The sequence below is a fragment of the Gastrolobium bilobum genome, unplaced genomic scaffold, assembly GCF_033153095.1.
Source record: "Gastrolobium bilobum isolate Gb01-03AN ecotype WA unplaced genomic scaffold, APGP_CSIRO_Gbil_v1 utg11686, whole genome shotgun sequence".
Lineage (NCBI taxonomy): Eukaryota > Viridiplantae > Streptophyta > Magnoliopsida > Fabales > Fabaceae > Gastrolobium > Gastrolobium bilobum.
In genome coordinates, this window is record NW_026897523.1 from 242,856 (window position 1) to 270,649 (window position 27,794).

General features: G+C 37.7%; 1 protein-coding gene across 1 annotated transcript; it reads left to right on the plus strand.

Annotated features, from left to right (window-relative positions):
• Positions 1-533: 533 nt before the first annotated feature.
• LOC133307646 (coiled-coil domain-containing protein SCD2) lies at positions 534-26,502 on the plus strand. The gene is made up of 17 exons (XM_061508191.1): positions 534-914; positions 1,007-1,131; positions 1,378-1,453; positions 1,567-1,608; positions 1,693-1,755; positions 2,327-2,376; positions 2,463-2,490; positions 2,660-2,734; positions 2,805-2,915; positions 2,999-3,059; positions 15,382-15,498; positions 15,609-15,730; positions 15,927-15,996; positions 20,087-20,128; positions 20,232-20,272; positions 20,623-20,749; positions 26,167-26,502. Exons 1-17 carry the CDS (start codon positions 534-536, stop codon positions 26,271-26,273), a joined length of 1,638 nt encoding a protein of 545 aa, XP_061364175.1. The 3' UTR covers positions 26,274-26,502.
• Positions 26,503-27,794: the final 1,292 nt, after the last annotated feature.

The window sequence follows — 27,794 nt, forward strand, 5'->3', positions numbered from 1 at the left end:
GAGGTGTCATTACGTAGATCTCGAAATTTTTTGTGGAATCAATTTTTTTTTTTACCTGATTTAGATACATGAGTCAAAAGTTATGACTTTTCAAAGTTTTACGGTTCGTAATTTGATTTTTTTGTACCACGTGTCAACCTCACACAATTCACGCCTAATTTGAACGTGAATGAGTACAATAGATTCGTAAATAGTTTCGAAACATATATGTATTCGTAATTATTTATTAAAATAATACTATTTTAACTTTTTTGTCGAAACAAGAGGATGACCAAAATAAAGTTTGGGTAAGGAAAATAAAAAGGGAAAAGAAAAAGAAAAAGAAAAAAGAGAAAGAAGTCTCGGTTTGTCGGTCATAGTCAGAGTCAGGACAGCACACTATATCACAGACACAGAATGATTAAGCAGCTACTTACTAAGTAATGAGTAATGAGACATTTTCCAATAGATGAAGAATAGAAGATTTGGTTGTGTGTGTTTGGTTTGTTAGTTTCTCATTTGGATCTAGGAGGTAAGGAAGCAAGCATTGGCAGATGGAGCGGAAAGGAACAGAGAGCCCGGTTTCTATCAGGCAGTGGAGCAGCGAATCTGGGAATGGGAATGGGATGCGGTCCCCATCGCACTCACACTCACACTCACACTCACGTAATGGGCATGGGCATGCTCGGTCCTCCTCCCTCACCCTCACCGGAAATGGAATGTCAACCATCAAAAGGACTCAGAATGTTGCTGCCAAAGCCGCCGCTCAGCGCCTCGCCCAGGTAATGGCTTCTCAGACTGCCGATGACGACGACGACGACGACGACGACGACGGTGACGATCTAGGATTTCGTTACAGTGCTCCACCACCTCTCTCTCTCTCTAGGAATGCTACTAAATCATCCACCATCACTCATAGATCTCCATCTCGTGCGGTGCGATTCCTTCCCTTCCACATTTATCATTTATCAGTAACTAACTAATTTGGTTTCCTAATAGGCCTTTTTTGCTGCTAATGTCAAATTAGTTAGAAGAATCAATGCCTCTTCGTCCAGCGCCACCTAATACTAATAGACCACCGTTAAGCCTGAGGACTCCAGCTCCGGTTCCGCCTATAGACCCTCCAATTCATAATAAGCCCAAGGATAAAAGGTGAACTGTCATACCCTTGTACTCCTTCCATTATCATTTTATGTGTATCTCTACTTCTTATCTTGTCTTACAAGTTATAGATCCAAAAATGTATCTGGGCCTTCCTTAATTGCGTTTGGATATTAGTGCTCAATTTTATGTGTCCGCTCTTTTTTATAGAACCATCCCATATAATACCATCACAATTGGGGAGTTCATTTACGGTCCCTTTTTTTTCGTGTAACAAATTCGATGGAATATTTCCAGATTTCCTTTTGATGCTGGACTCGTTCAGCCAAACGATTCAGGAGACCAACGTCAGGCTTCTGCACTTCGTGATGAGGTTAATTACTCTGTCCTATAAAAGAGAATTGAATATGTTTAGAGTTGAGGACCACATATATTTTATTCTGCCCATCTAAATTCACTTGAAACAAATCTCTGCTCTATCTGCAGGTTGATATGCTACAGGAAGAGAATGAAAGTATTCTTGACAAGGTCATATGGTATTCTTTGTTCTCTCTCGGTTGTGAATGAACTAACATGACTTATAAAGTATTCAAGTACTTCTAACATGTACAGCTCAGACTTGAGGAAGAGAGATGCAAAGAAGCAGAGGCCAGAGTTAGGGAGCTTGAGAAGCAGGTGCTGGCTTTATTTTTTGGTATATGGTATTGTAGTTTTTTTCACTTATTGACTGTGTTCTTCTGAATGATTGTCTGCTTGTTCTTGGTTGACACAAGAACAGGAGTTTGTATTTTACAGGCTCACTGCACTATTTGCTATGAATAATATTTTCATCTTGTTTTTAATGTGAGACTCTCTAAATTATGTTTGAGCATACTTTGGTTTCATTTTACCTGCCTAGACTGGGTTGTATTTGGGCGCCCACTTGGCTATTCCAATTCACTATGCTATGCTAGTGGACCCAATGTAAATGGCTAAGCCATTGGGCTAGGAGTTTGGATCTTGTCCCAATATACCTCGGCCAACACCCCCCCCCCCCCCTTCCAAAAAATAAAATAAAATAAAATAAAAGAATCATCATGCTTGAAGAGTTTCTCTCTAATTAATACAAATTTTCTTTCTAAAATTTTATTACTTGACTTTGATATTCATGTTTATACATTTGTGTGTGTGACTGTGTGCTAATGATATTTCTGTTAAGTCTGCATATGCAGTGTTTTAATCTTTCTTTTTATCTCGGGGACTGTAGGTGGCTTCCCTTGGAGAAGGTGTATCTTTGGAAGCTAAACTCTTGAGCAGGTGAGTGAATTGAAGTTAAAACTGTTGCAAATGGTTTTTCTTTCACTTAGTAGTATTTATGACATCCTTATATTACTGAATAGCAGAAAGGAAGCAGCATTGCGTCAAAGGGAGGTAATGTGGAAATAACTTGAACTGTAGAGCTGCATATTGTACAAGCAATGGATATAGTTAATATATACTATACACAGAATGGAGCTATTATTAGCAAAATAGTAAGATATGCCATTTCTTGTTTAATCCCTTGTGAAAAATGCCTCCAAGACAGCTTCATATTTCACAGGCTGCACTTAAAAATGCCAAAGACTCGAAGGATGAAATTGATAAGGAAATCACATCTCTACAGGCTGAAGTTGAGGTAAATATGCCATTTTTTTATATTCTCAACACAGGCTGCCATATATGTTTAATTATTTCCTCTCAAATAGAATTCAAAAGTTGAGACTGAGGCTGCAGTGAGACAGCTAAATGGAGCTGAATCTGAAGTCAAAGCTCTTCGATCAATGACACAAAGAATGATATTAACTCAGAAAGAAATGGTATGTACTTCCACAGTTGTGGGAGTTCATTGGTATTTGTTAGTTATTTGGAAAACTCATTATATAAACTTTCTTGTTATCAGGAGGAAGTTGTTCTTAAGAGGTGTTGGCTTGCTCGTTATTGGGGTTTAGCTGCAAAATATGGTAAGCTACTGTCTGGTTTAGCTTCATTTTTCTTTTCTTTCGGGGAATGGTCAGCGATGTAAATGGGTTAGTTAGGTAGCCTACAGTCAGGCCTAGACTAGTAAACTTAGGGTGTGCATGACAATGATTCTTTTCTCCAGCACTGTTTCCGAAAAGAAATATTTTTTCTCCTGTTTTTGTGCCTTGGAAGAGTTTATGGGGAAAAAATGTATTTGATAACGCGTTTTATTTTTAATCCGAGAAACAAAATTACTTTTGATAACACAATACAAATCTATTTCTTTACTTTTGAAATAATTACAAAGATTTCATTCAATGTGTAAAATAACCCAATTGCAACAAATATTTTAACTAAAATGCCAAAATTTCATATTTAACAAACAATAATTATTTCATGAAAATAATAAAATATAATTTTTTTTGCAAATAAAAAATATAATATTTTAATACAATGAAAATACTAAAACAAATAATATTTTGTCTCATGAAAATACTAAAATATATAAAAATACTACTCATTTTTTAATACCATATTATTATCTTAATATTAATGAAACAAATGAATAGATAAATACATATACATAAATCACATGATATCCAAATAATTTAAAGCAGAAATAATCAATACCAAAAAATATGACAAGTTTCCAATGTATTTTGAATATTTCATGATTCGAATAGCTAATTAATCAATATCAAATTGGGGGCAATTGATTGTCTCTAGCTAATTGGTTTACAATTTTTTTTTAACAATGTTTGTTTTGGTCGCTTGATTTGTGGGGCCCTCTTCCTTTGTAGCTGTAGTTGTGTGGGTTGCTGGTGAAACATTGGGATTGGCATAATATGCTAGATATTTGTCTGTTATTTGATGATCTCTAATAAAGTTATGCACTGCACAACATGCAATTACAATGAGAGCTTGCTTCCAAAATGAAAAGTAAGGAATTTTACACAAAATTGGAACCTATTCTTTAAAGCCCCAAAAGGAAGTTCAATTATATTTCTCAAGGAAGAGTGCCTATGGTTGAACATCACCTTTGCTGATCTAGGCTGATTTTGTCTCCCTCTATAGTCATTCAAATTGTAGTGCTCTCCCTTGAATGGTGTCAAATAACCATCTTGGGTATCCAAAATTGAAAATAGAGAATTTTCCTACATGTTGACAAACAATATAACCAAGAGGGAGGAGGAGGGAGAGGAAGAGGAACAATGTTTTGAAAAGATGGAGACATGGAGTGAAGGAGGGAAGAGGAGAGGAGAAGAGAACTTTACCTGATGGGTAGAAGAAGGCCTGGTTGGAAATAGAAAGAGGCAGAGGAGGCGAGTTTCATAGAGTGAGAGAGAAGTATTTCCCTTTTTGTGCCCTAGAATAAAAAAGAAGAAAAAGTTGCTTTTATTTTTGGTTCCCCAGAATAGAAATTACTATTCATTCCCGAGAACAAAAATAAAATAAACTGGTTTTGTCAAACACTATTTCTAACTATATCTATTCCCCAGAATAATTTTTTTTTTTTAAAATTGATTCTAGGAAGATTGTCATGCACACTCTTAGTGAAGTATAATATGTTGGATTTAAAGAAAGTCTATTAAAAAAATAGGCCATAGGTCTACTTTTACAAGACTTGGTCTATAAGCTTACAAGCCGGCCTATATCATGTGATGATGCCCGTTAATATTTGTTTCATCAATTTAAAACTTTTTTGCATCTCACAACATCCTTCACCAGACATCGTGTTCCCCACCCCACACACAAAAAAAAAAACAGCAAAATGGATTGCTGAATGAGTTACTTCAACTGCTGCATTCCTTCACCAGACATCGTGTTCCCCACCCCACACTCATTAAAACCACTCGGCCTATTTAATCCACTGTTGTGTTACTTCCATTTTTGGGGAGATGTTGTCCTTACTGCATGCTATCTTATTAATCGCATACCCTCCTTTGTTCTTGATAACTAGGTACCACACTCTGTCTTATTTTCCCATCAACTGCTGCATTCCCTGACCCCTCACGTCTTTGGTTCTACTTATTTTGTCCATGGTCTCAGTTTCGGTCTTGACAATTTGTCTTCTAAGTCACATAAGTGTGTTAAACTTAGAGAAATTGGGATAAAACCTTACGTTCTCCTTTGGAGAATTCTCATTTAAATAGTATGATATAATTACACAATCATAACTATACAATCATAACCTACAACTAGCTAATTAATTAAGGATATAATTACACAATCATAACCTACAGCTGGCTAATTAATTAAGGATATAATTACAAATCATAACCTACAGCTGGCTAATTAATTAAGGATATAATTACAAATCTGCACAAATAATGCCAAATATTCTGCTCATCAATTCTATTGACATCCCCCCTCAAATTGATGCTGGTGAATCTACAAGCATCAATTTGCTGACGAGGAAATTATGTCGTTGACGTGTCAAAGACTTGGTGAGGATGTCAGCTAGTTGAACAGATGTTGAGACATGAGGTAGAGTGATAATTCTATGGTCATAAGCTTCCCTGATTGAATGACAATCGACCTCTATGTGCTTTGTTCTTTCATGGTATACAGGATTTGCTGCAATCTGTATGGCACTTGTATTATCAGCATACAACGGAGTTGGTGTTGCTTGTGAATAACCAAGTTCTGAAAGAAGGCCCTGTAACCAAATAATCTCAGAGCATGCTGCAGACATGGACCGATATTCTGCTTCAGTGGAGGATTTAGAGACAGATTCTTGTTTCTTGCATTTCCAGGAGATAGGGGCATCTCCTAAAAACATACACCAGCCAGTAGTAGACTTCCTTGTGTCGGGACATCCAGCCCAATCAGCATCGCTGTATGCTTGAAGTTGTATTGTTGCATTTGTCGGAAAGAAGATACCACGGCTGGGAGTGGCCAACAAATATTTAATGATTCGTTGTACTGTTGTAAGATGCAAGTGTTTAGGATTTTGCATGAATTTGCTGACTGTGTGGACAACAAAAGAGATATCAGGTCTTGTGATGGTGAGGTAGATGAGACTTCTTACCAACTTTCGATATAAAGTTGGGTCTTGTAGAAGGTCACCTTCATCCCGTCTTAACTTTACATTAACTTCCATGGGAGTGTCAACCATAGTTGCAGTGGTGAGACCAGCTAGCTGAATTAGATCCTGAGTATATTTGTGCTGAGTGACAAAGATGCCTTTTTGTTGGAATTGTACTTCTAATCCCAAGAAATAAGTGAGCTGTCCAAGATCTTTCATGTGGAAAGTTGTATGCATCAATTGTTTGATTGTAGTGATAGCCTCTTGATCTGAGCCGGTGACGATAATGTCATCCACATAAACAAGGAGAATCACAATTCCTTTGGAGGTCCTTTGTAGAAAAAGAGATGGATCATAGCTACTTTGGATGAAGGAAAAACCAAGTAATGTTGTGCTAAACTTTTCAAACCACACTCTTGGTGCCTGTTTTAATCCATACAAAGAACGTTTTAGCTTAAAAACAGTATGAGGTAATAGTGAGGGCATACCCGTAGGAAGTTTGATGTAAACTTTTTCTTTGAGGTCACCATGAAGGAAGGCATTTTTGACATCTAGCTGGTGAATTGGCCAAGATTCAGATGCAGCAATGGCAATAATAGTCCGCACAGTAGTCATCTTGGCCACCGGCGCAAAGGTCTCTTCATAGTCTAGGCCATATTCTTGCTTATTTCCAAGAACAACCAATCTAGCCTTGTATCGATCGATGGATCCATCTGAACGCAACTTTATAGTGAATACAAATTTACTGCCAAGAGGTTTAACCGATGAAGGACATGGAACAATGTCCCATGTTTGATTTTCCTCTAGTGCAAGAAGTTCAGTCTCTATAGCATCCTGCCAACATTTATGCTCCATTGCCTGTTTATATGAAGAAGGAATAGGAATAGATGCTAAAGTTGCTGTCAAAGATAAAGATTCAGAAACACCATACTTTTCCGGTGGTTTACGAATGCGAGTACTGCGACGTAAAGGGGCAGGTTCTAGTGCATGCACTGGATCAGCAGCCAGAGAATGATCAGAAGGGGGCCTTGAAGGGATTGAAGTCTGAATTGGTGGAACAGTCGGACGTCTTTGGTAGACAATGACAGGAGGACGAGCTTGGTCTTCTGCAAAACTGTTAGGAAACAATGGTAAGACAGATTTGGATGTAGAAGATTGAGTGTCTTGGTTAGTAGCAAAAAAATATGTATCTTCTTGAAAGATGACATTTCTAGAAACCCGAATCCTATGTAAGTGAAGATCATAGCATAAAAAACCTTTTTGATGGGCTGAGTAACCAAGAAAAGCACATTAAACAGATTGAGCTGTGAGTTTGGTGCGTTCTGGTGGCTGAAGATGAACATAACAGACACAACCAAAGGTGCGAAGAGTTGAATAATTGGGTTGCTTACCAAATAACCTTAAGAAAGGGGAATCATTGTGCAAGACTGGAGAAGGCAGCCGATTAATAAGGTGGACAACAGTTGAGAGAGCTTCACACCAAAAACGGGAGGGTACTAAAGAGTCCAACATTAAGGTACGGACAACATCAAGAAGATGACGGTTTTTTCTTTCAGCTATCCCATTTTGTTGGGGTGTGGAAGGACACGACCTTTGAGATAATATACCATTTTTCTGCGAGAACTCTTGAAACAAATGAGATGTGTATTCCCCCCATTGTCAGAACGCAGAGTTTTAATTTTTGATGCAAACTGAGTTTGAACATAGGAATGAAAAAATTGGAATGCAGAGAAAGCTTCAGCTTTAGATCGCAAAAAATAGACCCATGTGAAACGACTATAGTCATCAATAAAAGTGATAAAATATTTGTAATGTGCATGAGATATTACAGGTGTGATGCCCCATAAATCACTGTGAATTATGTCAAAAGGCTGATTTACATTTGATTGATGAACTGGAAATCGTAGAATTTTACTTTTACCAAGTTTACAAGAATTGCAATCAAATTGAACAGCACTAAAAGATGGGAAATGTTTATTGCCAAGAACTCCAGATTTCATTAAGGCATGAAGTACATTCGAATTTGGGTGACCAAGACGCTTATGCCATAATTGAAAATTAACAGTTGCAGAATTACAAGAAATAAAAGGCTGAAAAGAACATGGTGACAACAATGAATAAAGAGGAAAAAGACGTCCAACTTTAGGCCCTTTCGCGATCACCTTCCCTGAGTGTTGATCCTGCACATGACAACCAGACTTTGAGAATTCAACTTTGCAATCACTGTCAACTAATTGACCAACTGAAATAAGGTTACTGGTGAGATCAGGGGAAACATAAACATTGGTAAGAGATGAAGAAATATCACCAATTGCTGTGATAGGTAAATTGTTTCCATCCGCAGTGTGTATTTGTAAATTACCAGAGTAATTTGTAACATTGGTAAGAGAAGCAACATTGTTGGTCATATGATTGGATGCGCCAGAGTCAAAGTACCAAGGAGTGGATAAAGAAACTTTACCTAAAAGACCCAAAGCAGAAAATGCAGAAACAATCATTTGTTGAACTATTTCAGGGGTTAAAGTTGGCACAGAAACAGGCGGATTCTGATCCACAGAAACAGGAGTAGTAGAAGAGCCAACAGTGGCAGTGAAGGCTGTTGCATTTCTCCGTGGTGGTCTGATTTGACATTCTTTGATGATGTGACCTTCTTTTTTGCAGTAATTACAGAACTTTTTAGGACAGTTTGAAGCAAAATGTCCATGGCCTTTGCAGCAGAAACATTGGACAGTACTCATGTCTCGACCTCGTGGTTTGGCTTGTACTGCATACGCTACAGGAAGGGAGGCAGATTTCTGGTGTTCCATGTTTGTCTGAGTAAGGAGACGTTGTTCTTCACGACGCAATTCATTTAGACATTCATCCAAGGAGGGAACATGAGCCCTGTTCATTAGGATGGTGCGAATGCCCTCAAAAGTAGATCTCAATTTCATAAGAAATTGATCTCGTTTTGTGGTGTCATGAACATTTTGGACTGCAGTTTGTCCTTCGGTCGACAAATCTTTATAGACAATGTCAGTATATTCAGCCCAAAGATTCATGAAATGAGAATAGAATTCAGAAATTGAGAGACTATCCTGTTGAAAAAGAGAAATTTCATGTTCAAGCTGGAACCTGCGAGCAGTGTTTGTTTGGTTATAAATTTTCTTCAAATAGTCCCACATCTTTGCTGCCGTTGTGAAGGGTCTGAGATTGAGGACAATACTAGGCTCAACAGAGCCTATGATCCAAGTCATTACCTGTGCATCTTTGGCCTCCCATTGGGCATGTGCCGCTTGGTGCGTAGTTTTGTCAGGAGCAGAATTAGTTCCGTCAACATGACCCCAAAGCTCCTTGCCTTTGACAAAGATCTGGAACTGAAATGCCCAGGTGGAGTAGTTCTTTCCATTAAGACGAACAAAAAGAACATCATATTTTTCAGTAGACATGATGCTGAGAAAAATCGCGAGAGGAAACAAAAAACAAGAATTGCGACGTGAACAGTACGCGCAAAAGACTAGAACTTGGGAACTCAGAGACTGTGAGCACAGCAAAAAATTTAGTAACGAAACCTAGACTGATACCATGTTAAACTTAGAGAAATTGGGATAAAACCTTATGTTCTCCTTTGGAGAATTCTCATTTAAATAGTATGATATAATTACACAATCATAACTATACAATCATAACCTACAGCTAGCTAATTAATTAAGGATATAATTACACAATCATAACCTACAGCTGGCTAATTAATTAAGGATATAATTACAAATCATAACCTACAGCTGGCTAATTAATTAAGGATATAATTACAAATCTGCACAAATAATGCCAAATATTCTGCTCATCAATTCTATTGACAAAGTGTGTATCCCTTGGTTATCTTTGGTCACAAAAGGGTTATCGTTCTTACTCTCCCGGTTCTCGTTGTTACTTTATCTCAACGGATTTACCTTCTTCGAGTCTATGCAGCTCTTTAGCTCCACCTCTTCTCCGAATGACTCTGCCTATGCTCAGTTACCTCTAACCCTTGTTTTGATTTACTACACTCCACCACCTACCCTTGGCCACTCCTTTGATTGAATCTACCCTATCGTCTCCACCCTTGACCGCTCTTCCAAATATCCGACACTAGAACCCCCCTGATGCACTTACAGTTGGCCCATTGCACATGTCCCAACCATTGATTCAGGAAGCCCGGAGTCAACCAAAATTGTGGCTCAATTGTTAAAAGAAGCAGTAATTTGAAATATAACAAATTACAATCAAATCCAAGTCCAAATGAAGCATCAAATATAATTGCGATTTGTTTGACAATAAAAGGAAAGCAACACATTTGACATGATTTGATATCTAAGATTTATTATTTTTAGAATTTTAGATTTTGAATTTTGGATCAATTTGTAATGAGTTTATAAAATAGTGCTTAAGACCTTTATTCTAGGAGTTGAATTTTGTTATTTTGTTAATAGAAATTGACAATCGGAGGGTTACTCTTTTGTAAAATCCTAACTTTCTGTTTAGCCATCTTTTCTATGCGATTTTGGCATCATCGCCGTCTAGTTTTATCATCGTCGGTCACATCTACTGATGCCCTTGGCCACTGACCTTGATGTTGAGGTTCATGCGGACTCTCCTCCAACATCATCTTTGCTTGCGGCTCCGGCCCCACCCTTTGACCTTGACATGCCCATTACTCTCCACAAAGGCGTTTATAGTTCTCGTAATCTCTCACCTTATTATGTTACTTTGAGTTATCATTGTTTTTCTCCCTCGCATTTTGCTTGTCTCTCTCTCTCTCTCTTCTTTGTCTTTTAACTCTATTCCTAAGACTACAGGTGAGATGTTATCTCATTCTGGATGACAACAGGCTACGATTGACGGGTTGTGTTCCCTTTAGAGCAGTGGTACTTGAGATCTCGTTCTCTTTCCCTTTGGGAAATCTACTGTTGGTTGTAGATGGATATACGCGTTCAAAGTTGGTCCGAATAGTCAGGCAGACCGTCTTAAGTCTTGGTTTGTGGCCAAGGGATACGTAGGTGTTTGGCCAAGATTATAGAGATCCTTTCTCCCTAATGACAAAAATGTCCTTTGTTTGCCTCTTTCTTATTACGGCTGCTATGGCCTCTTTATCAAGTGGATGTCAAGAATGCTTTTCGCCATGATGATCTTATGGCTTTTTGACCGTTTTAGTTCAAAATTTAAAAAGTTTGACCAGATTAAACTCCTGGTCAAACTTACTACCAGAGTAATGCAAAACGACGCGTTAAGACATGGCACATACGGTATCGTGTTGCACGCAAATTGAAGTTGCTAAGACACGGTAGAGTCAAAGTCGCGTTTGACCATTGCAAAGACAGGGCATCACTGCTACCGCTTTTCAGGTGTCAGATGCCAGCAATCACGGCTCTGTGCATGCCGCTTCTAGACGCAGTAGTATGCTTACCGTCTCCCTGTCTATATACCTCTGTCGTTTTCATTCATCGTTCTCATTAAAAGATTTCTTCCCGGCTCAGTTTCTCTTTTATCCAATATTAAAAAATTTGAACTCACTTCCATTTCAATTTCTATTTTGTCCAAGATTAAAAAATTTACGCCCACTTTAGTTTCTATTCAGTTTGACCATCCGAGAGTAAAAAATTTGCACTGCACCTGTACTTTCTTCTTTAAGGTATGATGTTATTAAGTTTTTTAAGGGTCTTATATTTATGAACTTTAAGGTATCTCACAGTCAAGGCTACAAATCCTTCTCCTCCTAAGATCGAAGAAGGTAAGCTCCTTCCTTCTCGTTTGGCAGTGGTTTTCTTGTTTTCTTCTTCCTCATTATCCAATACCTGATAAGCAGTGGGGTTTGGCTCATATATCTGTACATTCAAATTGAAGGTAACTTTCTTCTTCTTGCTTTTGACATTGTTATGCTCCTTTCCTTCGTCTTTGTCTCGAACAAACAAAACAAAAGTAAACAAATAACATACACACACACGTTAAGGAAAAGGAAGAGAGAAGATAAATGGAAACCTTAAACTAGCATATGGGATAATGGATTTTTCTGTTACAGCAAGAACTTCTTAGTTTCCATATTTTTGCAATATAACAAAATTCTTTTAAAGTTTTAACTGATAATGTGACCGAAATATGACCATGCCCGTTCTTAAATAGTCTGAAAATAAGAACAAAGGAATGGGAGTACTTACATGGTATCGAGAAAGGACGCTGATGTATGACACCTGAAATGCAGTAGTAGTGGTGCCACATCTTTGCAAGTTTCAAACTCGGTTATGACTTTATCGTGTCTTAGTAGCTCCAATTTTCCTGCAACACAGTACCATATGTGCCGTGTTTAACGCAATCACAATGATAACACGTTTTGCATTACGCTGGTAATAAGTTTGACCAGGAGTTTAATCCGGTCAAACTTTTTAAATTTTGAACTAAAACGGTTAAAAAGCCTGATTTTACGAAAAAAGTTTAGGTGGAGCAACTTCCTGGGTTTGTTACTCACGGGGAGTCTAGCCTAGTTTGTTGTCTCTGCAAGTCACTTTATAGTCTCAAACAATCTTCAAAGGGTTAGTTTGGAAGATTTAGAATTGTTGTACAACAGTTTGGTATGACTTGGAGTGAGGTTGATCAATTAGTATTTTATGGCCACTCTGTTTTGAGATCCATTTATTTAGGGGTGTATGTTGATGATATTGTCATTACGGGTGGTGATTATCATGGTATTACTCATGTAAAACATCTCCGCCATTTTTTCCGGACAAAAAGCCTTGGAAGATTTTGGTATTTCTTAGGGATAAAGGTGGCCCAATCCAAAGATAATATTGTGATATTCCAGAGAAAATATGTTGTGGATATTCTTGGGGAGACAACTCTGTTGAATGCTAAGCCTGTCGAGACTCTTATGGATTCAAATGTCAATCCTTTTCCAATCAGGGGAAGCCATTCTCAGATACATAAATGCATAGAAGATTAGTTTGGAAATTGAACAACCTCTCAGTCACTTGACAAGACATCTCATTTGCAGCCAGTGTGGCAAGTCAAGCCTTGAATTCTCCTCGTGAAGATTACTGGAATACTATTTTTTGTATTCTCTAGTACATCAAGACAACTCCAGGAAAATGTCTCTTCTATGGAGACAAATGTCATACTAAGGTTGTGGGATACTTAGATGTTGATTGAGCAAGTTACCCTAATGATAGAAAATGTACCTCTGGGTATTGTGTATTGGATGGAGATAACTCAGGACTTGTTTGAATATTGTTTCTAAAAACATTTTTTTGGTTTTCAGAAAAAAAAAACTATTTGATAAGGCTTGTTTTGTGAAAAATTTTAAAAAAATTGTAATTATTTTTTTGTTTTTAGAATCAAATTTAGAGAATATATCTGAGTTGTTTTTGTTTTGTATTTTAACTTTTAACTTTCAAAACCAAAAAAACAGAGAATATTTCGTTGACTATTTTACAAAACAGTTTTAAGAAGAAAAAAAAAACAGAACACAATCAAACAGACCCTTAATTTCCTGGAAAATTAAAAACATAGTGTAGTTGCTAGATTGAGTACTGATGTAAAATATTGTTCCACGACAACATCTACTTGTGAACTCAGCTAGCTAAAACAACTACTTAAGAAGCTCAAGTTTGGAGACATTGGACCAGCAACTCTCATTTGTGATAATCAAGTTGCCTTGTGTATTACTTTCAATCCAGTGTTTCATGAAATGATTAATCACATTGAGATAAAATGTCATTTCGTCAGAGAAAAGGTCCTCTCGGAAGATATCATCACCAACTTTATTAAGTCAAATGATCAACTGGATGATGTATTCACTAAGTCTTTGAGAGGTCCTTGAATAGATTATATGTAACAAGTTTGGTGCATATGATTTATATGCTCGAGCTTGAGGGAGAGTGTTGTAATAAGAGTTGTATAAGTAGTTTAGTGTGAGGGATAAAGTACCACATCATATATATCTCTTTGTAATTCCTTTTCATTTAGTTATATAATAAAGCCTTCGCTATGTAGTTGAAACTTGAAACGCATAGATTTCAACATATACCCCTCAGGTCACGATATTTGACAAGTTCCATATGTTAATTACTTTTGACAATATATAAACTTTCAGAGCTTTTCATTATCATTTTTTCACTGTATATGCATGTTAGCATTGAAGGGGAGCCTTGGCACAATGGTTAATGTGCTCACCATGTGACCTGGAGGTTACCGGCACGATTCATATAATTAACCTCTTGTAAATGCAAGGCAAGACTGTCTACTACAGACCCTTTCGGACCCTGCCCACGGTGGCAGTTTTATAGCATCAGGTTGCCCTATAAATTATGCATGTTAGTATTATTCTAAAACTAATGAGTGTCTGATTATATATTGGGATTTCGCTGCAAAATAAACTAAGCTACTGTAGGTGGTGGTAGTAAAGAACCAATTCAACCCAAAAGCTTAAGCTGTTGGGTAAGGTTACATTAATGATTTTATATATCTTGTTGAGATTATATAGTCCCACATTGGTTGTATATGCAACTAATGTGGAGTTTATAAGGCCTTGGGCACTCCCACCTTTTGAGCTAGCTTTTGGGGTGGTGTATCCCAAGGTTCTTTACATGGTATCAGAGCCTCGCCGTCCCCCACTTTCTCTTGTGGAGTTTCTTAGCACAGGTAGGTTGGGCCTGTTGCATTGTCCACGCTTCAAGCCCAAAGGGCTCTCGTGTGAGGGGGCGTGTTGAGATTATATAGTCCCACATTGGTTGTATATGCAACTAATGTGGAGTTTATAAGGCCTTGGGCACTCCCACCCTTTGAGCTAGCTTTTGGGGTGGTGTATCCCAAGGTTCTTTACATATCTCAACACGCCCCCTCACACGAGAGCCTAGTGGGCTTGAAGGGTGGACAATGCACAAGCCCACCTACCTGTGCGAACAAAGAAATTCCACTTGAAAGAAAGTGGGGGGCGGCGAGGATCGAACCCGGGACACGAGGCTCTGATACCATGTAAAGAACCAATTCAACCCAAAAGCTTAAGCTATTGGGTGAGGTTACATTAATGACTTTATATATCTCAACAGTGGCTAATATTCCTTTTTTGTTATTCTTTTGGTGGTGGGGTAAAGGTATCTTGGCAGCACTGGAATGCATTATCAAAGCTTTTAAGTATCGGTATTTAAATTTTTGTATGATTGTATGCATATATAGTTATATTTTGACTGTATATCTAGTTTGAATTCAGCTGATTTGCACAAGTGAATAATTTCATTGTTCGCTTACTGCTTTCTTGTATAGTGTGTAATTTTTGCCATGGTTGATAGGCATCTGTGCAGATGTTGCGGTTTCAAAGTATGAACTTTGGTCATCCTTAGCCCCTCTTCCGTTTGAGGTTGTTGTTTCTGCAGGACAAAAGGCTAAGGAGGAATGCTGGGAAAAAGGCATGAAATAAAGATTTGGACTCTACGATTCATATGAGTGATGATTTTCACTATTCTGTTACATAGAGCTATTAATTTTCCGAACGTAATAGTTTTTGATTTTTAAGCAGGTGATGATGCAACCGAGAAAAGGAACAAACTTGTGCCGGATTTGAATGATCTTACTGGAGAAGGAAATATTGAAAGTATGCTTTCAGTTGAAATGGGATTGAAGGAGCTTGCTTCTTTAAAGGTTTTCTTCAAATGCATTGGTGGTCTTGTTTTCCTCATGTTTGTCTCCTGCATGTTTTCATAATTCAGCCGTTTCAGTTTTTGTGATCTTGTTTAAATGTCATTGAATTTGCTGCATAGGTTTCTCAATAAAGAGCCGCCATAAATGCAATGCCAATGTTTTTTTCCTCTCTTCTTTTTGGTTGTTTTCTTCTAAGGTTGAGGACGCTATTGTGCAAGCATTAGCCCAACAGAGGCGTCCAAATTCTGCTCGACAATCAGTCTCGGGTATGCATTCCTGCTTATGCCACTATTCTTGTTATCTTCCTACTTTTCGTGGTACTGTCAACCCAGATCATGTAATTTATTAGGATATACACTGTTGAGAGAGAGAAAAGAGAAGTGTATGCTTAAAACCGTGTACCAATTCATACCACAAACTACAAAATATATTTATTAATCCAATAATAAGTTCACAGGTCTTAATTTTTCTAATTATAAGATATGAGCTGACTAATCTATATACAATGAATTGGGACTTGACTAATTATATGTATAATACACCTAGACACTAAACTAAGTTACAAGACTAATTACATATCCAATGTTCTCCCTTAAATCAGAGCATATAGATAATATGTGCCAAGCTTGCTATAGACATCCGCCAATTGATCAGTGGAATTGACCAAGCTAGTAGTGTGATATCTCTTAATAAGATATTTTCCATGACGAAGTGATAGTTTTCCTCAGTGTGTTTGGTCTCTCATGGAACATTGAATTGGAGGTGATATGCAAAGCTACTTGGTTGTTAAAGTTGTTTTCAAAATGAGTTCAGAAGCAGCTGAGCCCAAAGCTCGGTATTCTATTTTTGCACTTGACCTTGCAACAACATTCTGCTAGGATATCAGATTGCCCCCGTCCCAGGGAATACACAATGCCCAATTAAGAGATCCTGCTGCCAACAATCTGCATATGTCCTTTATCTTCATAGATGAGACATTTTCCTAGAGCTCCTTTCATATACTCTAAGATATGAATCATTGCATTCCAATGACCTTCACTATGGGAATTCAAGACTAACCACATTGAACGCAAAAGTATCTGGACTGGTAACAATGAGGTAGTTTTGCTTCCCAACCAATATTCCTTACCTTTTTAGATTTGATAATAGCTCCCTTGATTTGATAGAAGTTTGTGATTTGGATCCATAGGCGTGTTAATGGATTTGGCATTTAACAAGCCTATTTCTGCAATCATATATTCATATCCATAGCAAGCATACTTTGTGAAATGACTATATCATCCATGGATTGTGCCACCTCAATTCTCAAGTATCAAAGTTTGCCAAGGTCTTTGGTTTAAAGGTGACAAGAAGGATTTTTTTACTTATGTCGTGGTGGTCGCTAACTATGATGACAATGTCATACACATACATTATCAAGTAAATGTAACCTATGCATACATACATACATGATACATTATGAAATAAATGTAACCTTGGGTGATATGGCAATTGAACATTGAATAGTTAGCTTCACTCCAAGTCATACCAAATTGTTGGATGACAAAAACTAAATCATCAAAACTAAGCCAATGGAGAGTTCTTGAGGCCATACAAAAATTTATGAAGATGACAAACTAAGCCATAATCCCCCTAAGCAATTAAACCAAGGGGTTGCTTCATGTAAACTTTTTCATTGAGATTACCATGCTGGAATATCTAGCTAGTAAAGAGGTGAATAGAGGCCAAAGAGAAAGAGTTGTACAAAGTCCATTTTAGCCACAAGATAGAATGTGTCTCCATAAACCAAGTCAAGAATTTGAGTGTACCATTTCACCACCAAATGAACCTTAGGGGGTGTTTGGTATGGGTATTTGGTATGGAATGATGGGAAACTGGGGTGGAGAATATTTATTTACCATGTTTGGTATGGGTATTGTGAACAAAATGCCAGCAAATTTTTTTTTCCAGTATTTTCCTTTTCAACTACACAAAGGCAAAATATTATTCCACTTAATCTTTGGTATTTTTTTTTGCCATAGTCTTGGATTTTGAATATAATATATTGAGTCAAAAATACCCTTGTAATATATGACATCATGTGTAAAGAGATTTCTCATGGTCTTTGATATTTTGGTAATTTCAATTCACATTTTCATCAATATTTTACTATCAACCAAACATAGCATCAGTAAAATAACCCAACTTTTTCGGCAAAATTTTGGCCAATCAAACACTTTTTCGTAACTTACCCGGAATAAAAATTTCCTACCAAATTCTTAACAATCTTTTTTTCTCGGTAAAAAAAAATATCACTCATACCAAACGCCCCCTTAAGGTGATCAACTTTGTCATCAGGACCAATCTTGACTATATAAAGACTAACAGCCTACAATAGGTTTCCTTAGAGGTAAAAGAATCAGCTTCCAAGTACCATTGTTTGATCAAAAGCTTGTCTCCATTCAAAATTGGAGATTTAGGTATAAACATAGAAGACAAGGAAGAAAGACATTATGCCAAGTTAATAACTAAAAGCAACATAATGAAGAAAAGGGTTACAAATGGACTGTATACATTTTCTTAAAGAAATGAGAAGTTCAAGCTTAGGAGGTAATTTCGGAGCTAGCAAAGGAGTTGGTTTTGGGGGTGAGTTATCATTGACCTCACTAGCGTGCATAGGAGGTAAGGGATTTGGAGGTGGTTGGGGTCAACAATGATAGATTTGAAGAAGGCAAGATGTAGTGGTAGTTTTCTTAATAGGAGGACTCTGTGTTGTATTTGACTCAATTGGGATAAGAAAAGGTGGTACATATTGGACCGTAGAAGTAGGATTAGTTATGAACTAAGTGAAAAGACTCGAGAAGGGAACAGTAGTTGAGACAATGTAATGATGGATAGAAGGAGGAAAACAATGATAACTATTTTGGCACCAAATGCACTTAGGAAGCACATGTTTAATGTATTGAATTGAAAGTTTGTCAAGACTAAGAGTAAGGTTAAGGACAAAACAAGTCGATTCAAAAACATGACGAGGAAATGAATGTAGAGGTTGAGGAGGAAACACTACAAAACAAGCCACTTGGTTATCATGCACAAAAAAGGGCAGTCAGTTAATCAAGTAGTAGGAAATAAAAGTTGCATCACACTAAAAGTGGAAATAAACATGACCATGAAGCATGAGGGTTGAGAAGTTTCAACAAGGTGTCGGTTTTTGCATTTAGCAACCCCATTTTGTTGATGGGAGTAGGCACAAGATAAAGAATAATTCTTTTTATCATTTTCCTTCCTTTTCTATCTTTCCTTTTTGCATTTAGCAACCCTATTTCTGTAATTCTTACCTTATAATAATCGAGAGGTAACAGATTCACTAAAGTTAGGTAGGGTGCCATGGATTTTTCAAATAAGTAGATGCAAGACCACCAAACTTCCGGGGGAAGGTATGCTAATAAGATCATGACAAACCCCCATAGAGACGCTGGCTTTCTTCCAAACAAACTTTTAGGTGAGATATGTGCGGAAGATCTACTTTACAGAGGAATGGATAGTGGATTTTATCACGCTAAACAACTAGGCATCAATCTTCTCCCACTTTACTCGTTCAGCCTCAGGCATAGAATCAGCCTTCTTGGTGAGGTGATGCTTGCAGCCTTGGCCAAAAAGCGACAACTTGATGTGAAAAGCCCAAGTATCATGGTTGCTTCCATCCAATTTGTCAATAGAGATGAGGATTAACAAAATTGGTAAAAAAACAGAGGTTTCAGCCTTTGAGGTGTTTTTCAAGGAATCTGGGTATCAACACCAGCATGGCTCAAATCATGAAGGGCAAAAACAACCACCACGGTACTTGTCAACTTAAGGCATGATGGGAGAAGGTGGGTCCATATTTGAATAGAGGAGCGGATGGCGAGTAAAGCAACACCGATGGTGGCTGCAAAAATGGCCAAATGCGCTCTCATGCATGGCTAGAAAGTGGCGAGTAGGTGCTAGAGTAGCAAGTGTAAGGAGGCGCATGCAAATGTGTGGAAGGACAGGCGATGGCGCAGCTTCAGGGTCTTGTCAATCGAAGCATGCCAGAGAGGAGGTGGTGGTGGCGGGGTGAAAAGCCCACTGATGACTGGCAAACCACCACTGACAGATGTGAAGGGGAAGGAGAATGGGTTGTTGGAAAGATACACTGCGGGGGTAAGATGGCTAACTGGGAGGAAGACACAGTTTCCTGTAAAAAAAATTTACCGGAGGATAGTGGGTCCATTGAGGGTGCACAGATTTAGGTTGCCTCTCTATGGGCCTGTTTTCTATACACATTAATATCTGTCAGATTAAAATCTGTGTTTCATATTTACTGATAATATTCTATATACTTTTGGACATTGCCAGATATTAAATCACCCGGAGACCCTAAGTTTATGGAAGCCTTTGGTAAGTTTTCCCCCACCTACTATTTGCTGAAATAGCTGTGCATTGTCCCTTTTCGTGCAAATGATAAATTAAAGGTATGCTAAATATCATTGTTTTTATGTAGAATTGAGTCCAGAGGAGTCCGAAGATGTTCTTTTCAAGGAGGTATTCCATTTTCTCATGAACTATTCATGCTCTTTATTATTGGCAGCTTCTTGGGATGTCTGTGTCTTTTGCAGTATATTTAATTTCTCTTCTTGGAGAAGGTATGCTTTTCTGGATTCTGGATTACATGGTTCTTTGATTTTGATTTTTGTAACATGTACTTTTTAGTCATTTACCCCACCGTTCTAGCCCCTCTCAACCTTGTCATAAATATTGGTGGCTTGCAACTAGTTTGGATTTGTGAACAGTGAAGTTGATGATAACACTCATTATTCTCTATCTATCTGACAAGAAATGTGGTTTGTAATACTGAAACATGCCTTCTAAGTAAATTCACTCTTTTTGGACAGGCTTGGCTGACATATTTTTGGAGAAGAGCCAAGGCTCATGCTATAGAGGAGGACATTGCCAAAGAACGTCTTCAGTTTTGGATTGGTCGGAGTGGGCATTCACCTACCTCTCATGATGCTGTTGATGGTAGTGTTTAACAATTTTTATTTTAATTAATTACTTCGTAGTACATGCTAATTGGTTGGGAAGTGTAATGTTCAATTATGGTGCCACGATTAACATATTGCTTGGGTGGATGTTTTGATACTGATCTTGCCTTTAATCATGGAAGACATAGTTGAATAACACTCCTTGCAACATGCACGGTTCTCAATTGGTAGGCCTAGAGTCTAGACTTGGGCAAGGACGAGGAAGGGAAGAGTCTTCTTTGTTAATATGAAACATGGACACTTTAAAGTGTGTCTATGTCGGAATTGTATTGGCCACTTGTTTCACAGATACAACACTGCACTGCAGTCTTCAAAATGTAGCTGGGCACTTGAAATTTTGATGTATCACAGTATGTGTTGTGCCCAGTGCGTCATTGGTGTTACTGTCAATGCCATATACTAAATTACTATATTCTAAAAGCATAAACTTGAAAGAAAAGGGTATTTGAAATATTATTGAATTGTGTAAATAATCTGTACAAAGAGGTCTCTATTTATAGAGAATGAAAAACCTAATACTTGACCTAATGGGCTTGGCCCAATACAACAAATACTAATAATAATAATAAAATAACAAATATTTACAACACTCCCCCTCAAGCTGAGGAATAGATATTTATCATTCCCAGCTTGCTAGTAAGTTCTTGAAATCTGTCTGAAGGAAGTCCTTTTGTCAATAGATCAGCTAATTGACGCCCAGTGGGAATGTATGGAGTGGTAATCAACCCGCTATCAAGTTTCTCTTTGATGAAATGGCGGTCGACCTCAATATGTTTAGTCCGATCATGTTGAACTGGATTATGAGCTATACAAATAGCGGACTTATTGTCATATAGCAGCTTCATAGGTCCCTCACATTTTATTTTGAGATCATCAAGTATAATTTTCAGCCACAGTAACTCACAAATGCCTTGAGCCATAGCTCGAAATTCAGCTTCTGCACTTGATCTGGCGACCATATCTTGTTTCTTATTTCTCCATGTCACCAAGTTACCGCAAAGAAACATGCAGTAACCAGTGGTAGAACGACGGTCAGTCACAGATCCAGCATAATCAGCATCAGTGTAAATTTCTAAAGAGAGATTGCCATCACGTCGGAATAACAATCCTTTACCAGGAGTAGCTTTAAGATACTGCAGAATTCTCTCTACTGCCTGCATGTGTTTCTCCTTTGGATCGTGCATAAACTGACTGACAACACTAACAACATAAGCTAGATCTGGTCTAGTATAAGCCAGATATATCAATTTCCCAACTAGCCGTTGATATTGTCCTTTATCAACTAGAGGACTCTCTTCTTCATAGCCTATCTTGTGATTCTGCTCAATAGGAGTATTAGAGGGTTTACACCCGAGCTTTCCTGCTTCTTTGAGAAGATCAAGAACATATTTCCTCTGGCTAATAAAAATTCCTTTCCTTGAATGAGCTACTTCTATCCCTAGGAAATATCTCAGTTTCCCAAGGTCTTTGACTTCAAACTCAGAGGCAAGCCGTGTTTGCAGAATCTGTTTTTGTACAAAATCATCGCCTGTGATAATAATATCATCAACATATACAAGGAGCACAGTAAGCTTCCCATTATGGGAGTGCTTGAAGAAAAGAGTGTGATCTCCTTGACTCTGTCTGTATCCTAAGGTCATCATAACCTTAGTAAACCTTCCAAACCAGGCACGAGGTGACTGCTTCAATCCATACAAGGCCTTTTTTAACCTACAAACTTTATTTTCTCCCTTCACAGAATCAAAACCAGGCGGGATTTCCATGTAGACTTCTTTTTCTAACTCACCATTGAGGAAAGCATTTTTCACATCAAATTGATTTATATCCCAATTGTAATGGGCAGCAAGGGATAACAAGACTCTCACCGTATTCATCTTTGCAACTGGAGCAAATGTTTCTTCATAATCAATGCCATGGGTTTGAGTGTAACCTTTGGCAACTAATCGAGCCTTGTATCTCTCAAGAGTTCCATGAGAATTATATTTCAGGACATAAACCCATCTGCACCCTACTGCTTTCTTTCCATTAGGTCTATCAATAACCTCCCATGTTTTATTTTTCTCCAACGCATTCATTTCCTCTTGCATGGCTTGAGCCCAATTCCCATCTTTCAAGGCTTCATGTACTGATTTTGGGATTGCAATAGAGTCTAGTGCTGAAACAAAGCTTTTGTGCTGCACAGAAAGATTAGCAGAGGAAACAAAATGGGAGATATGGTATTGAGTACATGAGGGACAAGATTTCTTGGGACAAGCGCTTTTTCCTTTTCTAAGAGCAATGGGTAAATCATCAGAATCAGTAGTAATGGGTAAGTCATCAGAAGTATTAACATCATGATCAGAAATATGAGATTCAGGACTTACCAGTGGTTCAGACGATTGAGGTTGCTGCTGAGGCAATGTGGGCTGTTTCTTTCTTTGATATACCAACTCAGGTGTCATAATCTTCCGTATTTCTGGTGTACTTGATGTATCAATCACAGGAGAATCAGACACAGGAGGAACAGACACAGGAGGAACAGGACCAAGAGGAGGATACACTGACACAGGTAAAGGAGTAGACACTGAAGATTCAAACTCAAAGAAGGGAGGTGATGAGATTTCTGGTGAAGGATTCTCCCCCTGAAGATGAGGACCTTGGAAAAAAGACTCAGATTCCTGAAATGTAACATCCATAGAAACAAAAAATTTCCTACTACTAGGGTGATAGCACTCGTAGCTCTTCTTATCAGGAGCGTAACCAAGAAAAACACATTTAATAGCCCTAGGGTCCAACTTACTGCGATGATGTTTATGAACATGAACAAAAGCAACACACCCAAACACACGTGGAGGAAGACTCATAATTGGAATAGAAGGGAAAAAAGAAGTCATAGAGTGAATAGGACTTACATGGTCAAGTACCCGAGTGGGTAAATGGTTGATCAAGAATGCTGCAGTAAGAATAGCATCTCCCCAATAGTATTTGGGTACATGTGTCTGAAACATTAATGCACGAGCCACTTCAAGAAGGTGGCGATTTTTTCTTTCAGCAACCCCATTCTGTTGGGGGGTGTCAACACAAGTAAGTTCATGAATCATACCGTTATTTCTTATAAATTGGGAAAAACTATGATTAACATATTCAATACCATTATCTGTTCTTAGTCTCTTGATTTTTTTACCAAACTGGGTCTCAACCATTTTATAAAATTGAAAGAATAGTTGTGGTACCTCAGACTTTTCATGCATTAAGTACACCCAAGTTACACGAGTGCAATCATCAATAAAAGAAACAAACCATCTATTTCCAGAAGCATGAGGGACTTTAGAGGGACCCCAAACATCAGAATGAATAAGATCAAAAGGTTCAACACTCTTAGTAATACTAGAAGGAAAAGACACACGATGATGCTTAGCAAATTCACAAACATCACAATGAAAAGACTCAACAGACTTAGACAAAAACAATGACGGAAATAAAGATTTGAGTAAACTAAATGGAGGATGACCTAAGCGCTTATGATGAAGCCAAATCAAAGAATCAGCAGTTGATTGACCATGAGACATCAAGATGTGATCTGTTACTTTATTTGCAGGAGATTGTGACACCAGATAGTACAGCCCACCTTGCTCTTTAGCACTACCAATCGTCTTCCCCGTGGCGAGATCCTGAAAAACACAATGGGTAGGATAGAAGGTTACAGTACAATTCAAATCTTTTGTAATTTTATGAATCGAAAGAAGATTCGTGGAGAGTTTAGGAACATGAAGAACATCCTTAAGATGTAAGGACTGCTGTAAGTTTATGTCACCAGAACCCGCAACTGATGTATGAGAGCCATCAGCTACGGCTATTGTATGAGTTCCACTGGTAGGATGATAAGTAAAGGAGTCAGCACAACAAGCCATATGATCAGTAGCACCAGAATCAACAACCCAAGAATGTTTAAAATCATTACATGAAGAAATGAAAGAATAAGTTTTGGAGCTCATACCAGTCATAGTCAAAGTACTAGTATCAGATGGCTTACTCAAAGAATCAAGGAGGGTTCGGAGCCGTTCCAACTCATCTGGACGAAATGCATAATTTATTTTAGAGGAAGTAAAATGCTGTTGACCATGCATCCTATTCATCTTTTCTAAGACAGTTTGCTTTCCATGGAGGCGAAAGCATAGATCCTTGATATGACCTGTTCTTTTACAATAAGAACACCATCGATCATCTCTCTTAGGTTCAGAAGTTGCACCATCAGAAAACTTTGTAAAGTAACTCCTTTGAGAAGAGGCCATACTGCACAAAACTTGTCAAAGAATAGCACCAAGAAGCCAAAAAATCACAAACAAATACTAAACAACGTCAGATCTGACCGGAACAGTAACACAGCGGCCGAAACAGTAACACAGTGGCCGGAACAAATACCAAACAACGTCAGATCTGGTCGGAGGCAAGAAATTGGTGAAAGAACAAACTCCAAGAAGCCAAGAAATTCGGAAAAAATACCAAACGATGTCTGATCAAAGTGGAGAGCACAGATCCAGAGTCGGCTTGGAGAGACGATCAGAACCGTGGTGGTCCGCGGCCGAGAACCACCGTCACGCGCCGGTGAAGCTGGCGGCGCGTGGGATTCACGCGCAGAGACAAGGGCGGCGCGTCTGACCTCCGATGGTGCTGGGTTTTTCAGGCAAAGGTCGTCCGGCGAGCGCGATGGTTTCTGTGGCTGTTCGGAGTGAAGAATCCGCCGGAAAAAGGGTCCAATCGCGATGAACAGGTTCTGTACGGTGGTTCTAAGTTTTGAACGTTGATTCTGTTTTTTTCTTGTTGTGTAATAGACAAGAAAAAAGAAAGAGGAACAGTGAAGCAATGGTCTTTTCGGTCTAAGAGGTCCCCGGAAAAAAAAATTCCGGTGGCGGCTGATGGCAGCAAGAGACGTAAAAAAGAATAAAAAGGTTTCGTAGGCGTGGAAGCAGAGCCCTCAGTATCGAGAGCTCTAATACCACTTTGAAAGAAAAGGGTATTTGAAATATTATTGGATTGTGTAAATAATCTGTACAATGAGGTCTCTATTTATAGAGAATGAAAAACCTAATACTTGACCTAATTCTTGACCTAATGGGCTTGGCCCAATACAACAAATACTAATAATAATAATAAAATAACAAATATTTACAACACATAATTAGCTGTTCCTTCTTCCTGCCTTCTGTTTTTCATACCCATTTACCCCAGGGGTACTAAATTAGTTCCCATATCTGATTGATTTTGCTTCAATTGTGCTGGTCTTAAAGCACATTGAATATGCTTTAATTTTGCCTCCATTGATGATCGACTGTACGTACACTATGGGATGAATTCTTGCTTAGTATTCTCGAGAGAATTTGCATTCCGTTACTTATGTGGATTTCCAAATTTCAGTTGAGCAAGGACTTTTGGAGCTGAGGAAATTGGGGATTGAACATCGACTTTGGGAAGCATCCAGAAAAGAAGTTGATCAGGACTTTACTATTGCATTAACTACTTGAACTGAAATATGTGCTTAATTTCCTTTGGGAGGTTTGCTGATCTGTACATATGAATTGTGAATTTCATCTTGCTTCTGGAGACTGTAACCTTCCACATTGTGTTAAAATGAGGTTACTCATAGTCTTAGCTCCAAGTATCGTAACTGTTATGATAACTGTGTAATGAAATTCAGGAACTGATGAAGCTCTAGCTCGTTTGTTTCTCCATTTTGGATGGCACAAATAATGATAACCTGTCAGAATAATAATCATAGAAAATATCGCCATTAAGATGGTTTGTTCATCAAAATGGTTAGATCAGCAATAGTGAGATATAATATCCTTAATTTTTTTTTTTTTTTTTTTTTTTTTACTTGCAATCAAGTAAGAATGTATTGACTCTTAGATCATTTAATGGGTTATAGTCACGATAATTTTTATAAATTAAGGATGATAGAATTTTTCGCTTTAGGGGTTTTACTTGTATAATGTTTGGAAAGTCTGGTTTTACCTTGCAGCAGCTGCCTTTGGGTGTATAGTGTGATTTTCAGAGATTTCAGGAAATTCAATGTGAAATTTGTATTTATCCTTCATTACTATACAGGCTCAGATCCATTGCTCAAGGAGATGGGATTGGCTGAGGGAAGTTTCATATGGCTATTAATAAATGACGGCAACATCTCCGGGGTATAGACGAACTTGGATACGTGATCCGGCGGAGCAACCTAAGAGTCCTAGATTACTGGTGAAATTGCACAACTAAATCTGAAATGATTTGCAGCTAATTTAGGGAAACGCCCTGGATAAGAAAGGGAAAAAGCAACGCCAGTCAGACTGACTTGAAACTAGAGTAATTACTAACTAGTAATGAACTACGGAATTCAGAGACTACGCTATGTTTGATTACTGTTTTTTAAAATAGTTTTTTAGTTTTCAGAACAAAAAAATTCGTTTGGTAAGGTTTATTTTGTAAAAAAAGTTTTAAAAACTTAACTATTTTTTGGTTTTAGAATCAAATTTAGAGAACATATATAAGTTTTTGTTTTCTGTTTTGGTTTTTAACTTTCAAAACAAAAAAAAAAACACAGAAAATAATTATTTTCATAATTATTCTACAAAACAATTTTAAAAACAAAAAAATCAAAACACAATCAAACAGGCCCACATTTTTGGATGGCCTTTTAAGAAAATGATTTTTTGTTTGTTTTTTTAGAAAATTTTTTTTTAAAAGTTGAAATTATTTTAGTTTGGATAAAATACATGAAAAATATCTTTAAATAAGAAAAATACTTGGATGTTAAAATTAAGTGATATAGGTTTTTCAGAAAATGATGAGTCTCATTTTTATTTTTTCTCTTTCCTTTTTTCAGTGGGCCCCATCTTTGTATCGTATCTGCAAAAAAAAAAAAAAACTTCTCTTATAACAGGAAAAATCTATATCTCTATAATTAATAAGAATTTTTATACATAGAATTACAAAAAAGGATATATGATAGCAGTGATTGGAGTGGGGTTGAAGGCCAAGTAGATTTTTAAAAAAAA